At 25.7% G+C, this 15,880-nt stretch overlaps 1 protein-coding gene across 4 annotated transcripts; it reads left to right on the top strand.

Moving 5' to 3' along the window:
* Positions 1-128: 128 nt before the first annotated feature.
* Positions 129-15,724, top strand: LOC122509020 (transmembrane protein 94). 4 transcript variants are annotated; one of them, XM_043622755.1, is made up of 27 exons: positions 129-243; positions 785-1,059; positions 1,404-1,531; positions 1,639-1,776; positions 1,896-2,032; positions 3,097-3,290; positions 3,549-4,019; positions 4,167-4,328; positions 4,453-4,556; positions 4,650-4,741; positions 5,148-5,385; positions 5,603-5,707; positions 6,127-6,220; positions 6,323-6,540; positions 7,038-7,273; positions 7,386-7,510; positions 7,688-7,836; positions 8,264-8,398; positions 8,916-9,059; positions 10,697-10,841; positions 10,931-11,139; positions 12,357-12,531; positions 12,608-12,853; positions 13,920-14,166; positions 14,286-14,379; positions 14,498-14,662; positions 14,743-15,724. In XM_043622755.1, the coding sequence occupies exons 3-27, from the start codon at positions 1,407-1,409 to the stop codon at positions 14,813-14,815; spliced, it is 4,221 nt and encodes a 1,406-aa protein (XP_043478690.1). In that variant the 5' UTR covers positions 129-243; positions 785-1,059; positions 1,404-1,406; the 3' UTR covers positions 14,816-15,724. The 4 variants fall into 4 exon arrangements, with proteins under 4 accessions (XP_043478690.1, XP_043478689.1, XP_043478691.1 ...); XM_043622754.1 differs by lacking the exon at positions 129-243 and having other exon boundaries at positions 714-1,059; XM_043622756.1 differs by lacking the exons at positions 129-243; positions 5,603-5,707 and having other exon boundaries at positions 715-1,059.
* The last annotated feature ends 156 nt before the right edge of the window (positions 15,725-15,880 follow it).

Genomic DNA, 15,880 nt, shown 5'->3' with positions numbered 1-15,880 from the left:
AATCAGTTCTGTTTTTTTTTTTGCATTAAAGCTTATCATATATCGTTACACAAGTTTCCTTCAGTAGCACAAAACCGCGATGAGAAGAATAAACCGATAACTATCATTCCGTGTTAATGACGGATGTACGACTGAGTAGCAAAAATCTAAGAAAAGATTTAAATAGCATGTTATATGATTCTTCAATTATCTTACAATCTGTCATTTAATGATATTAAAATTAATTTATACCATTTATACCTGGTAATGAGTTAGTGAAAAAAATCTTTTACTACACTTTCTAAATTGTTAATTTCTTTCTTTCTCCCTCTCTGTCTTGATATAAATATATATCTATATAAAAAAGTTGGATTTTTTTTCTATTTTTTTTCGTTTTTCTTATCTTACACTTAAGGGCATTTGAACCATGATGACGTCACAGATTTAAAACTAATGCTTTGCACAAACTGTGACGTCATCAAGGTTCAAATCCCCTTAAATAGTATTAATCAAAACAAACGAAATAGAATCAATAGAATATTTTTCCATGATATCAATCTTTCAAAGTATCAAAACATTTCGTTTCTCTTCCATTTATTAATAAATCTAATTTGACATATTTTCTTATAGGAAAAAACTTTTTTTTGTTTACTAATTTTTTTTTTATCTGAAAAGAGAAGAAATTTAAAAAAATTTTACTTAAAATTAATTGAATTAATTCAATAGAGAAAACCTAACCTCAAAAATTATGGAAAGAAATAAAAAAAATAATTTCAAGGTAGCAATTGCGTTTTATATCTTCCAGGAAATTGTTTTATTACTAAACACTTATGAATGATTGTCCTAATTATTAAAAGAGGTGAAGTGCATTATATATACAAATTACACGCCATGAATGTTTTGCGCTTTGTCAGTTTTGCTGGGATGCGTGCGTCTGTTTTCGTCGTTATGGTCTTCAATGCCAATGATGCAAATGTCAAAAAATACTTATAGAAATTCTATATAATGGGGGTTGTTTTAATTGACAAAACACTGTGATATGGTTTATTGAAACATCAGCTGTCAATAATTAAAAGACAGGTATGTACTCGAAAAGCTTTAATATTTGTTACGTAAGATGCAAATTAACAATTCTAACCTCACTTTCATTTGTTTTGATTTAAGTCCATTGCGATTTTAAGGAAGTTTATTTAACAAACAAAACTGTCGTTTCGATAAAACAATTAAGACTTAATAATGTTATCTAAATTATGTAAAGAAAATTGAATTTAACCAAAATATTAGCTTTGTGGAAATATTAATTTTGACAGGTAGACACTATTGGAATTTATTCTATTTTGACATTGACACTTGCCACAATTGTTGACTCTTTTTGTAAAAATGAAAATAATTTTAGTACATAGAAAGTATTTGTTAAATTGCAGAATATGGAGGAACAACAGGCGAATGCGAATGAAAATTTAGGTTTAACAACTTCAGCAGCTCTCCAAATTTTGAAAGGTGATATTAAACGAGTATTAGATGAATTTGAAGAGGAATGCAGAAAAAATAAGTAAGTTTATTGTAATCTTTTGAAATTGATGAATTAAAATGTATATGAATATTTAAAACTTCCACGACTTTTACTGTAGAATTTTAATAATCAATAATTAATAATAGGAAAAGTAGAGCTTGGTTAAATGATGCCTTACATCATCGTAGTCAATACACAACCCTTTGTTGGACTTCAGCTTTAGCGCTTCTAATTAATGCTGTTTCCCTCATAGCTGTATTTTTTACTGTTCAGGAAACTGCGAGGTATTTATCAATTTTAATTCGTTTCTTAATTAGATTTCCGTAAAAAATTCTTTTTCTCTCTAAAAAATATTTTTCACAAAAAAAATATTATAAATCTGATGGAAAAATAATTTTTGCAGATATTCAACATTGTTGTACGAGGGACTGATTATCTTCTGTCTAGTCGTTTTTAATTTTATTTTAGTAGCCTCTGATAATAAGTTACGACATAAGGAAATTCCACATAGAGTTCGAATTCTTATTGAACAATTAGATGGTAAGTTTTCTTCTTTTAGTACCGAGTTACCACAAGTCAGGGAAATCAGGGAAAAGTCAGGGATTTTTTATTAAAGTACTGGAATAAATTGAATTTTGTAGAAGTTACAAATTGATTGTAGAAATTCAATTATTTTAAAAAGTAATAAAATTCTTCTCCGAAATCCAATTATTTTCAAAAATTTCAATAAAATCCTTAGCAAAATTTCAATTATCTTAATAAATAACAAAATCCTCATTGAATTCTTTCGAAGAATTTTGATAAAATTTTTGAAAATAATTACAATTTTTGAAGAATTTACTTAAAATTGTATTTAAAATAATTGAAATTCTGTGAAGAATTTTATTATTTAGAAGAAAAAAGAAAAATTCAATTTTTGCAACAAATTTTATAAAATTTTTTTTAAATAACTGGAATCCTGTGAAGAATTTTATTATTTAGGAGAATAATTGAATTTTTGCAACGAATATTTATTACATTTTTTAAAAATAATTGAATTCTTTTGAAAAATTTTATTTTGAATTTTTGCAACGAATATTTATTAAATTTTTTAAAAATAATTGAATTCTTTTGAAAAATTTTATTAAAATAGTAGATTTTGAAAATGTTTGAATTTCAGCTAATAATTTCATTATCTGTGAAATCTAATTGAATTATTGCAAAAAATTTTTTGAAAATAATTACATTTTTCGAGGAATTTTATAAATATTTAAATTATTATAATAATATTTATATTTATTTTTATTTATTTTCTTAATAATAATATTCTTCTAAGTTGTTGAATTTCATAAAGGTTAGAATTTGAAAATCTTAATTCCTATGGAATATTAATGATTAAATATTTATTTAATGAAGAATTTATTGATGTTTTCGAATAATTTTACAATTAAAAAAATTCATTAATAAATGTAATGGAACATCTTTTTGAGTATCCAATTATTTTTAGAGTGAATCAGAATATTCTTTATGGTCAGGGAAAAACAAAATTTTTTGTGGCAACCCTGAAGTAGTTATTTTCTATTCAAAGATTATTGTTGCGATTATTTAAATTTCGTCAATTTCAGCTGCTAGTTATTTGTGCCATTGGAATGCTGAAAATTATCCCCATTTATGCAGTCCTCTTTCGCCTTGTATTACCTTGCAATGGACCTATCGTGAGGGTCAAATAGTTAATTTGCCATGGGCTCTACTTGTTGCTGGTGACATTATTGTCATTAAACCTGGACAACAAGTTCCTGGATATTGCGTGCCAATTGATGTTAGTATTGTTTTTAGCAATCAAGTTAAATAGCATTTAAGTACTTAAATTAAATTTCGAATTTTTTATCGATTTAATTAATTTTTTATCAATTTATTTAATTTTCTTGTCAATTCAACTAATTTTTATCGATTTAGCTAATTTTTTATCCATTTGTTTAATTTTTTTGGTCAATTTAACTAATTTTTTATCAATTTAATAAATTTTTAATATAAATTTAATGGATTTGCGATTAACAGGTTTTAAATATTATTTCAGGATCCTGAAGCTCCTATTTTGCACGCAAAAGAAATTTACAGTCCACCGGTTCACGGTTCAAATGAGGTTTTCTCCACTCCTCAGGCAAGAATTCCTTTGAAAAACAAAAATTACAAACTCAAGGAAACTCCATATTTGACGAATCTTAGATTAGCTCTGGAACAAGCTCTAGATCGTCCTGTCACCTATCACAATCGTGAACGTCATCTTGTCATGATTTGTTGCATCGAACAACTCTTGTATCCAATTCTTTTGATTATTGTCCTTCTAGTTAATTTACTACGATATCTCTATCTATCTGAGTTTTTTGGTATCGGTCCTTGGTATGAAATGTTTTTATTTCAACCGATTGCCGTTACTCTACCACTTCTGCCAATCAGTTTTCCCGTCTGGTGGATTTTTCTCAATTGTTTTGGAATGGCGAGGTTTAAAGCTTTATTTAAACTTTATCAATCTTCAAAAAGAACTCAGGTGTGTTTTGAGAATTTATTTTCTTTTTTGAACAAAATTTTAAATTTATAAGATCTCTTTAAAAAAAAAAAAAAATAAAACAAAAAAGAACATTGTTTGCTTTTTTTTGAGAAAGAGTCGAATCTCTCTAATTGTTGATAAATTTAGTTTCTAGATCCGTTTGAAGATGCAGATATGGCCGATCCTTCTCATCCTGATGTTGTTTATAATTGGTCAGAATTGAAGGAATATTTTTTAGACATTCTCTTTGGAAGAGAACATATGATGTCTAGATCGGCCAGTATTCTTCATGTTCTTGGTTCGGTGACGGTAAACGCAAAATCTTTTTTTTCTTTTTTGAAAAACTTAAAAATCGAAATTATTTTGTTTCATTTTTTTTTTTTGTTACTTTATTTATTGAATATGTATTTAATTTATTAAAATTGTATTTAAGGCACTTTGCTGCATTGATAAAAAGGGAATTCTTTCTTGGCCGAATCCAACAGCGGAAAAAGTTTTCTTCCTAAGGAATGCTAACTCTGTCTCGAGAACTTCAAGGTAATTTTTCATTTCTCGTTTTTTGGATTTATTCCTCTTATATTATATTTTGAATATTCAATTTTAAATTAACTATAAAATTTATTATTTTAGTACAATCAGTATCGATAAAATAACAGAAACTTCTCGTCAGGCAGATTCGTCAGTGAAACAAGACACAAATAAGAGTTCTTTTTCTCAAAACGGTAAATTTTGTTTCTCAAAATCTTTAACATTTGAAAATTAAATACAAAGTTAACGGAAAGAAAAAATATCTGGAATAGTTAAATGTAGATAATTTCAAAATTAATTTCACAAAAACTTCTTTATTAACGTAAATTTCTATGTAGTTTTTTTTTATTTAATTTTGGAATTTACTAGCTATGTAAATGAAGGTAAGGTATTTATTGTCTATTATTAACCAAGTTTATAATTTTCATAAGAAAATTTGTTATATTTTTCATATTTTTTAATTGTTATATTGTAAATATTTATTATATTATGAATATTTTATTTTTATTTATTTATTTAAATATTATAAGAGATTTATTATTTATTATTTTGAAAGATCGATCGAAATACTAATAAATATTTTGTGAAACTTTTTCGCAGATTCATCGCACACTGTGGCAGAAGTTTTAGATTTAACGCATGATCATGCTTTGCCCTTTCGTTTACAATTCGACGATCACTCTTGGCGACAATATTTAAATTCCCTAAAACCCCTAGGCTTGGCGATTCTTCTAAATACATGCAATATGGATACACAGGAGCATTATACAAAATTTTGTTCACATGTCTCCTGCGAGGCACTGCATAGTGAAAATCTTATTCCAGTGACAAATAGACGGTATGATTATTTTAAAGAATTGAATATTTGAAAATTTTTATTGTCACTTAACAATGCTACTGCTTGTTTTCTTTATTTTGACTGATGTTCTCTTTTTGATTAAGTTTTGCTTAGCTTTTAGTTAAGAAAACTGTTATAATCCTTTAGTTGATATAATATTTTTGGCATGAATATTATTCGTGTGTCAATATGATGTGAAAATAACGAAATTTATCAGCTGCCAGGCACACAGTTTTGAGGAAAAAAGTGGGTATGACGCAAAAAGTGACGCAAAAAAGCAAGTCTATTTAGCAGATGATTCAGGAAGCCCCAGACAGATGTGGTCAGTCCAACGATAACTTATTCTTTTCTTCAAACAATTATTACCGATTTCCCACTGAATGAAAAGATTTTTTATTCTTTTCTTTAATTTTGTCTTCGTCACTTATTTTACAGATTTCAATTTGATTATATTATTGTTCTTATATTATTATATTGATTAATATTGAAATTTTTAAAATTGGCGCACCGTTATTATTTCCGGATATTGTTTTAATTTAAATATATATAGAAAATGGGAAATCGGCTTAGAACATTTTTTATAATTTGGTGGCTTTGGTGGTTAGGTATGATTTCGTAGGAGTTGCTTTAAATCTTTTGAAAGCTTTACGACTGAATTCTGCTGCTTTGCTTTTTTTTTTGAAAATATGAAATAAAGAATTCTTCTTTATTTTTGGTTCTAATGTTTTTTTAATTTTTTAGGTGTCTTTGTGAATTGGCGAAACAAATTGGATTTCAAGATCAGGCACAAGAAATTTTTCAACTTCAGCAACAATTATCAACTTTCAGACACGTTGTAAGCAATAATAATATTTTTAATAATTTTTAATATATTTTCTTGTATTTAAAATTTTTTCTTTTCGTTTTTGGTATTGTACATTTTGACAATTTTTTTCAGCAACCGGAAATGGTGCGTCGGGATATTAAATTTGCAAAATCTTTGAGTATCGCTACAAAATTGAAATTTCCTTTTCCACACATGGTGGCTGTTGTTGTAAGGGAAAAAAGTGGAGGAGGTCTGCAATTATTAACTCAAGGCACTGCGGATATTATTCTTGATTCTTGTATAGAATTTTGGGATGGACAAGATTTGTGTCCTTTATCGACATCAGACAGGTTTTTGAAATTTGACTTATTTTGATATTTTAATTCTTAGGTTTCGCACTCATCTATTTAAACCTGCTACTTAATTTTTTCAAAGAAATTCAATTAAACTAGAAACTTAAAAAAATCTCCGAAAGAATTCAATTATTTTTGCAAATAGTAAAATTTTTCACAGAAATTTAATTACTTAAGGAAAATAACAAAATTCTTCAGATAAATTCAATTATTTTGAATACGATTTCAATTTAATTCTTCGAAAGAATTCAAATATTTTCATGAATTTTCATGAAATTTTTCGCATCAATTCGAATATTTTGATAAATAATAATAAAATTCCTCACAGAAATTTAATTACTTTTAATACAATTTTAATAGAATTTTTTGCTGCTTTTTAAAAATTAATTATTGAGTGCGAAGATAGTAATATTTTGATTTGCAAAATTTGATAGTAAATTGAAAAGCATCTAATTGTCACTTATGACTAATTTTTGTTTTGTTTTGATTTACAGGAAAAAAGTTCAGGATTTTTATCAACGAACCAGTTTAACTTCTTACTGCAGTGCTTTTGCGTACAGACCTTTGACAAAATGCTTGAATGGAAAAATCTCAAATATTTATTTAGAGCTTCCTTCGGACAGTAAGCATCTTTATACACCTTACCGAAGTCCGACACCTTTAATGTGGGATTTTAAAAATGTCATCGATCCGAGAGGGAAAGGAGTTTTAGGTCAATTTCACTCGACTGGTGAGTGACGAAAATTTTTTAATTTCTATTTCTAATTTAATTTAATCGTAATTTTTATTTCTAACATTGTCGTTTTGTGAAAACTGTTGTTAATTTAAATATTTTTCCACAGATTCTTTACTTTGTAACGAGAGTAAAGATGAAGATGTAAACCAAGTGGATAACTGCTTCGAACTTCAGTGTAATCAGGTTTTTATAGGAATGGTTACCATGCAGTATCAGGCTCAAACAGATATGGTACATATTTAAATTATATACTAACAACTTTTATTTCATATTATTAATTACTACTTAGTTTTTACAGTTGTTCTTTTTTTGTACTTAGTTTCAGTTTTTAATTATTTTTATTTTATTTATTTATTTATTTATTTCTATTTTCTATTTGATTATTAATTATATTCTGTGTTTTTCAAGGTGCAATTAATCGAGCAATTAGAAAGAGCTTGCATAAGATTCGTGCATTTTAGTAAAGAAAACGAATTACGTTCTCGCGTTTTCTCGGAAAAAATGGGCCTGGAAAGTGGTTGGAATTGTCACATATCACTTCTCAGCGAAAGAACGAGGTAAATTTTTTTCTTGTGAAGCAAATTAAAATCTTAATTCAATTCCTTGCTTCAGCTTCTTTTCTCTCATTCTTTGCTCAAAAATGAAGGCAATGTTTTCTGTCATCATAGTGTTGTTTTTTTATCGAAATTGATAAATAGTTTTCAATGTTTACATCTGTTTCCATCTGAAAATTGTGCTTCTCATTTTTTCATTTACATTTCACTACTCATATAAATGTGCGTATTACTAACACGTTCTAATTCTCTCGTCACATTTTAACACACAAAAAATACTGAAATATTCTCAAATGTTTTTTATGAATATTCCAATTTTGATTATTTTGAATTCTATTTAATTATTTAATTTTTGATTAATTTGTAAAAAATATTGTTTCGATTTTTTATCATGTGTGCGACTAAATGTTGAGTGTAACTAACAAATTAGGTCCGAGAGTCCAGTAGGATGGTGGGTGAGCCAGGCAGCAGCCATGTCCTCACCCACTCCTTCAACTAGATCTCATCAGTTTAATCACAACTGCATGGATGAGGCCAGCAACTTGCTTAATCGTGTCGCCCCTCGGTACGTCTTAAGAATTTACTTTTTCCCCTGAAAAATTTACTGGTGCAAATAATGTCTGTATCAGTGGCACTGGCGAATCTCTCACGACTAACTATTCACTAACTTACTAATATTAATTCACCATCGAGTACAAAATATTTAAGTATGTGAATTATTCTGCATAATTTTATTCCAAAAAAAGGAATAATACTGTAAGTGATTACATATTGTTAGTTGATTGTTGTTTCCCATTTTATTTCTCTCTCTCTCCGAGTAATTGAGAATTTGGATAAAAAATTATGTTTATATTTTACCGAAATAATTAATTTACAAATTTTGAAGAATCTGTTGATCGAAATTCTCATTTACAACTGGAAAAAATCAATTAGAAAACAGAAAAATACATAATTCAAGCATGAATATTCAATTCAGCTGCATATATGAGCTCTTTCAATGTGTCAGTGTTACGACAGTATAACTTGCATGAGATGATAATTTTATTATGATTTAGTACTAATTTATTTTTCTATTTCGACAGTTCGAATTTGGATAACAGTAGGGTCATGAGTATGTCGGCTCCAAGTGCAATAAATACGGAATTCACCACTGTTAGGTTTGATGACGATACAACGGAATGGAATAATATCGCATCAACCCAAACGAAAAGTGCAATGAGTCACAGGTAGAAATTTCTTTTACAATAATTATTGTCCACAATTCATTAATTACAAATTAATTTGAATCACAAATTTAATTTGACTAACTTTTTGTGTAACAGTTTCGATTTCGTCGATAAACGGGAAAGTGGAGAAAAATCAGAAACTTCGTAATGATTTTTTGTTGTTGAAAGTTTTATTATTGAAATAGTAGATTCAAAGCTTTGTATTGCTTGCGATTTGAAGTAAAATTCAGAGTGTTGGTTTTTAATTTTTTAAACTATTATTATTGAATACCAACAGAATCGTAAGATTTGTTGTATTTTTTTAATGAAAGTAAATTATAGAAATCAGTTGATTAAAGTATAATTGAATCTGGGTTGCCACTGGGCAGAAAAATCAGAGAAAGAAAATCAGAGAAAGTAAAATTTGTCAGGGAAAAGTAAGAGATTTTATCAAATTTTACAAAAGTAATGGAAAAATATTAAATTTTTAGAATTCAAAAGAACAGAGGGATAATTTCAGGTTCAAAATTAAAAAAAATTAAACTAATAAAATTCTTCAAAACAATGCAATTATTTTCCATCAAATTTTAATAAAATTTCTCAAAAGATTTCAATTATTTTTAAATTTTAATAAATTTCTATAACAAAATTGAATTATTTTCAATACAATTTTAATTAATAAATTCGTCAAAAAAAATTTAAAAGAACTTAATTATTTTCATACAAATATATACCTAATAGAATTCTTGGCAGGAATTCAATTATTTTCTATATAAAATTTCCAATTATATTAAAAAACTTTTACAAATTTCTTTATAAGAATTCAATTATTCACAATATAATTTTGATTGCCTCAAAGGAATTTAATTATTTTCACAAAATTTCTATAAAATTCTATGCAAAAATTAAATTACATATTTCAGATCCAAAATTAGGAAAAGTTTCAAGAATTATATAAAAATTAATATAAAAAGTTATCAAAAATCTTATCGTTTAAAATAGAAAAATTTTCACCTAAAAATTGTGGAAAATAAATTAATTTCTCAATTTTTTTTCCAATAATATCACAAAACTTATTCTTTAAATTTGAATTAGTAAAAATTTGAACTAATTAGAAGTTTCAAATTGTAGTTTCAAAAAAGTTGAATTTTAATAAATTTTAAATAAATAATTGAATTCTTAAGTAGCTTTTGTTAAAAATAATTGAATTAGAGAAGAATTTTAATTAAAAATTCTAGAAAATAATTGAATTGAGATTTTTTTTAAATCATCATTCCTGTGAAAAAATAAAAATAATGATTAAATATTTATTTAAAAGAAAACTGTTAATGTTCCGCAAAATTTTACAATTAAAGATATTTAAAAATAAATGTATGTATTAGAATCATTTTTCGTGTATTTTATTGTATTTTTGTGTATCTAATTGTTTTTTAGAATGAATTAAAATATACTTTAGGTTCAGGGAAAATGTCAAAGTTCTATTTGTAAATCAGGAAAAAGTCGGGAAAAAATGTAATTAAATTTTTGTGGCAACCCTTTAAATTAAGTATAATTTGTTGCTGTAATTATTATTATCTTGTTGATTAAATTATTAATTAAATTGGAGTAATTAATTCTTATTTTAATAATATATTAATTAACGGAAAAATTTTCTCTAGGGAACAAGATACCGTGAGGAGTGAAGACAGTGTTTTGGTCCAGAGTGTAGATTTAGGATCTGGTCAAGAAGCATGGAGATCATTGAGTTGTTTAACAGACAGTACGGAACAAAGTGCTCCAGTCAATTTTGATTTATCGAATCGGGTAATTATTTCCTAACAAAGCTTTGAAATTCTTTTTCCGAAGAGGGAGAATTTTTTTTATTTGAGTGTTAATTTTGTTCTTTTTTTCAGGCCAAATTACCCCGAGGTATAGATAAAATTAGGCCACATATAGAAATGATAGACAACGTTCCACTTTTGGTATCTTTGTTCACTGACTGCAATACAACAGTAACTAGAGAAATGTTACATATTATGCAAGATTACGGCGAAGTAGTTTGCGTTCTGGGTTCTGCAGCGAACGCCGAAAATATGCCAATTTTTATGCAAGCTGATGCTGCGTAAGTTTTTTTTTTCTTTTTCAATGAAAACAAATCTTAAAAGAAGGAAAAATTTTCTCTAAAGTTTTTTTTTTATGTTTTTCAAAAAATTTTTTCTATAAATTTTTAATTTACATTCAATTTTGATTGAATTTTTTAAAATTTATTTTCTATAATTTATCTACCAAAAAGTTTTCGGGAATAAAAATTTAATTATTCGGCTTTTACAAATAATAACCAGGTGGTTTGTAACTTAGATTGTAAATTGAATTTGCTTCGAATTTTGACGATGTTAATATTGGACGATATTTGGGACGACAACTTTCTCTCATCGGACAATAAGTTTCTTTAAACGAAAGACGATTTACAGTTAAATTTTCAATTTTTGCACTTGAAACATATGAGCATTTAGATTTTACACGTGGTTTTTGAAATTTTCCGGGATTTTGAAAAGATTCAGTCATTATTGTTTTGGAGTCGATTCGTACTGGATATTGAAGTTTACCTCTCTTTGGTTTCATTGATAATGTATTTACCAAACCTGAATGGAAATATGATTTGAGATAAGTAGTTGTAAAATCGCCACAACCTCCACATTTTAAATGATTTCTGGGAAATATTATTCCAATTGGTTTGTGAAATTCTCCTGTATAGGACAGTTGACTAGTTGTATTGAAATCGATTATTCCAGTTATGTTTTTATTTTCGCTTTTGTTTAATTTAACTTCAAAAGTCTTATTATCCAAGTAGGATTTTTTGTAAGTGGTTTCGGATTCGATGGGAATAGTTGGATGTTTGTAAATTTTGTTTCGATAAGCAGACAGTGTTTTTGGAGGTTGTACATAAAGGCAGCAATTTTTTTCTTCTCTAATCATCTTGAGGCACGAAAAAAAAATTTTACTTTATTATTTATTGGTTTAAATCGTTGAGAAACATTGTAATTTAAAAAAACATTTTTTAACGTCTAGAATAATTCATGTTAATGAAGGTTAATAATTACTGATTTGAATATGTTGCTTATCGGTTAACAATATATTGTTTTTAAAGCTCTTTTGTCATTAAATCAGTATTTTTTTCGATTTCTTGAAAATTAATATTAAAGTCTAATAAAATGTAGTAAAGAAAATATTTTTCAGAAAATATTTTAATATTCTATTTAATTTTATTTTTGATTTATATTGAATTTATATTTATTTTTGTATAAGTAAATTTTTTACAATGTTGTTTAATTTTTTTAGAGTTGCTGTGGAACCATTGTATCCTCAAGTGTGCCAAAGAGTGCCTGTTCTGCTAACGCCAAAAGAAGAACAAGGACCTTCACCTATTGATCTCAGTCGGAGTTTAAATTCAATCTCATGTTCTCTCAGCGTTAGACGAGAAGATCCCATAGCAATATTTCACCTCGTAATGGAGGTAAATTAATTTTTTACAGAATAAACGTACTTATTATTAATTTTAAATTAATTTCTTTTTTTGTTTTTACTTTTAGGCTCGACATTATATGAAATGTCTATGGAACTGTGTGCAATTTTGGCTAGGCTGTGTTGTAACTCTTTCGGCAGTTCAAGCAATCTCTGGCTTTTTGCTCCTGCCGCCTTTGTTTTCAATCGGTCAAGTTTTATGGTTAACGTGTTTAATTATTCCACTTCTTTCTATTTCTATGGTCGCTACTCCAACAGACCCAACAATAATGCAAAGAGCTACAGGAAAAAATCAATGTATCATAAATGGACAGGTAAAATCATTATTATCTACAAAATTTTTTTCTTTTCAAATTTCAATTTTAATTTTTCAAAAATTCTAGTAAAATTCTTTGCTAGAATTCAATTATTTTCATAAATAATCAAATTTGTCGGAAAAACTCAATTATTTTTATAAATAATAAAATTTTTCGTAGGGATTCAATTATTTTCAATACAATTTTAATAAAATTCTTCTCAAAAATTCAATTATTTTTAATATAGTTACAATTTTAATAAAATTTCTCGAAACGATTTAAATATTTTCAAAAATTTTAATAAAATTTTGGGAAGAATACTTACGAGAACTCTAATAAAATTATTTAATTTTCTTTTAATAATTTTTATGAAATTTAATGATAAAATAAAAGTAAGATATTAATTATAATTATTAATTAATTCTTCATAAAATTCAATTACTTTCAAAATTCTCAATTAAAATTATTTTAAAAAACTACATTATTTTAAAAAAATTCTTTTTTTAATTTTAATTCGTGCACAGAATTTTTGATAAAAATTTCGAAAATTTAAATTTTAAATATAAAATCGTATTAAAAGTAATTTAATTTCTGCGAGGAATTTTATTATTTATCAAAATATTTGAATTGATGAGAAAAATTTTATGTAAATTTATGAAAATAATTTAATTCTATCGTGAAATTTTATTTAAATTGTATTGAAAATAATTAAATTTCAGCCAAGAATTTTATTATTTATAAATAATTGAATTCTTATAGTAAGAATTTTAAAATTTATAAAAATAATTTAATTGATTTGAAAAATTTAATTAAAGTTATAATGAATATAATTGAATTTTTACAATTAATTTTATCCAAACTTTTGACTAATAATTGAATTTTTGCGAACAATTTTATTAAAATTTTGAAAAATAACTGATTTTTATCAAGAAATTTTATTAAAATTGTGTTGAAAAGAATTTCATTAAAATTTTTGACATATAATTGAATAATTTACAGAAATTAAAAAAAATTGCATTAGTGAATTTTTTAAAATTTTGAATCTAATTATTATTTTTTGTAATTAAAATGTTTTTCTTCACAGGTTACATTGTTCGTTCTTTGGTGCTACGGTAGTAAATTTTTACCAACGGTGATAACTGTCATTTTATCACAATACATTTCACTAATGACTGTATGTTTATCAAATGAAGTGGAACAATCTAAATGCTTTTACATGTACCCATTACTAAATGCCAGTGAATCCTGGGAAGGATGGAGTCAACTAAAATCAAGTAATTTGATTCTTATCGTGCAACATTTTGCTCTCACGATTACAGTGTTACATTTCGGTAAATACTTTCTTTAATATTTCTCATAATTTAGATGAATTATAATACTTTAATTAATTAATTAATTAACACCTTTTTATAATTTTTATTGATAAACAATTACTTTTATTTCCGTTTAGTAACAATATCCATAAGTTTTGTTCACCGAGAATATCCAATTTGGAGGAAGCAACCCTTCAGCAATTGGATGTGGTTTTTAACCGTTTTTATTGGGTAAGTAAATTTCCAAATTAGATTTTTTTTGAAATTAATTAGAAAATTAATTTTAATTAATTAGAAAATTTAAAAAAATATAGTTTTTTGTTACATTGTAGAATTTTCTTTCTTTCAGTTTATGTGCTCAAGCAGGATTCTCTGGAATGATATTTTACGATTTTTGGATCCAGGAAGAAAGCCAAAGATTAGGAAATTTATTAACAATTGTTCCGCTCGCTTTTTTATCTTCAGTACCTTTAGTATTTCTCATTAATGAATTCGCCAAGTGGCAAGAGATCAAGTAATTCAATAACTTCATAAATTTTTAATCTTAATCATTATTTAATTAATTTACAAATAAAATTTTCGTTTCTATTTCAGAGTGAACGTGAGGTATCAAAAAAGAGCTCGCTTGGAATTTGGCACCAAACTCGGAATGAATTCTCCCTTTTGATTCTCCTCAGAGATTTGTAAAAAAGAAAAAAATAGAAGAAAAGAAGTATTTTTAATTAGACGTCGAAATTGCGTATTTTTTATACTATATAAAAATGAATCTCTTGATGAAATGAGAAAGAAAAATTTATAATCAATTCAAATGATTCCGAGTTCATTGCTCTTTTTGTACTAACATTTGATGCAGTATTGATATTTTTTATCTTTTCAAAATAATTGTTTTTTTTTAACAGAGAAAAATTAATGTCGATTTTTCTTTTTGAAAGATAGTTTACGTTATACATCACAGAATAGTTTAGTTGAATGTTTTAATAATTTTTAATGTTAATGTTTGTCAATGAAACGCACAGTTACTGCCATAAGAATTACGATTATAATATATTTATTTATTTACAAATACTAGTTGTTATTTATTCAATATTTTTGCCAAAAGACTTCGATAATAACGCATTTTCATTGTGGAAAAAGTGTTAAATTTTATCATCTCTAATTATTTTCTTTTACGTATTGAAATTGAAACAATAAACGAAAGTATTTATATTTTTGTATACGATAAATTTTTGCTGTGCAAATTTAAATTTACAAATAATTATTTTATTCGACACAGAACGTTTTCTGTTTTATGAATAATTCAATCAAGATTGTAATGTTATCCGAAAACTAAATTTTTAATCATGTAATTATGTTAATGTCTTAAAAAATTATTAGAAATTTTTGAAATGTCGAAGAATGTTTAATTTTTTTCAAATTGCATTCATCACTTTCTTAAAGAAAAAAGGTATCATTTGCTTGAAATATTTCAGTTAATCAGCGAATATTAATTAATTATAATTTTAAGATTACAATTTTGTGTTTGTAGTGAGAAGACTTCGATTTAATTTTGATGATGAAAATATATTTTTAAATTTTATCAATGGTTTTATATTTATTTGAAAAAACACCCAGTTATAAGTATTTTATTTATTAATAGATAATTATTATTATATTATTTATTTATTTATAAGTATTTTAATTTGCAGCAAAAATTTATTTTTGAAAAAAGCGGGAAATAAGTTTTGAATTTACA

Source organism: Leptopilina heterotoma, unplaced genomic scaffold (genome assembly GCF_015476425.1).
Source record: "Leptopilina heterotoma isolate Lh14 unplaced genomic scaffold, ASM1547642v1 Lhet_59, whole genome shotgun sequence".
In the NCBI taxonomy this organism is placed as follows: Eukaryota; Metazoa; Arthropoda; class Insecta; order Hymenoptera; family Figitidae; genus Leptopilina; species Leptopilina heterotoma.
The sequence above is the reverse complement of the archived record's forward strand: the minus strand, read 5'-3'. Positions and strand labels throughout refer to the sequence as shown.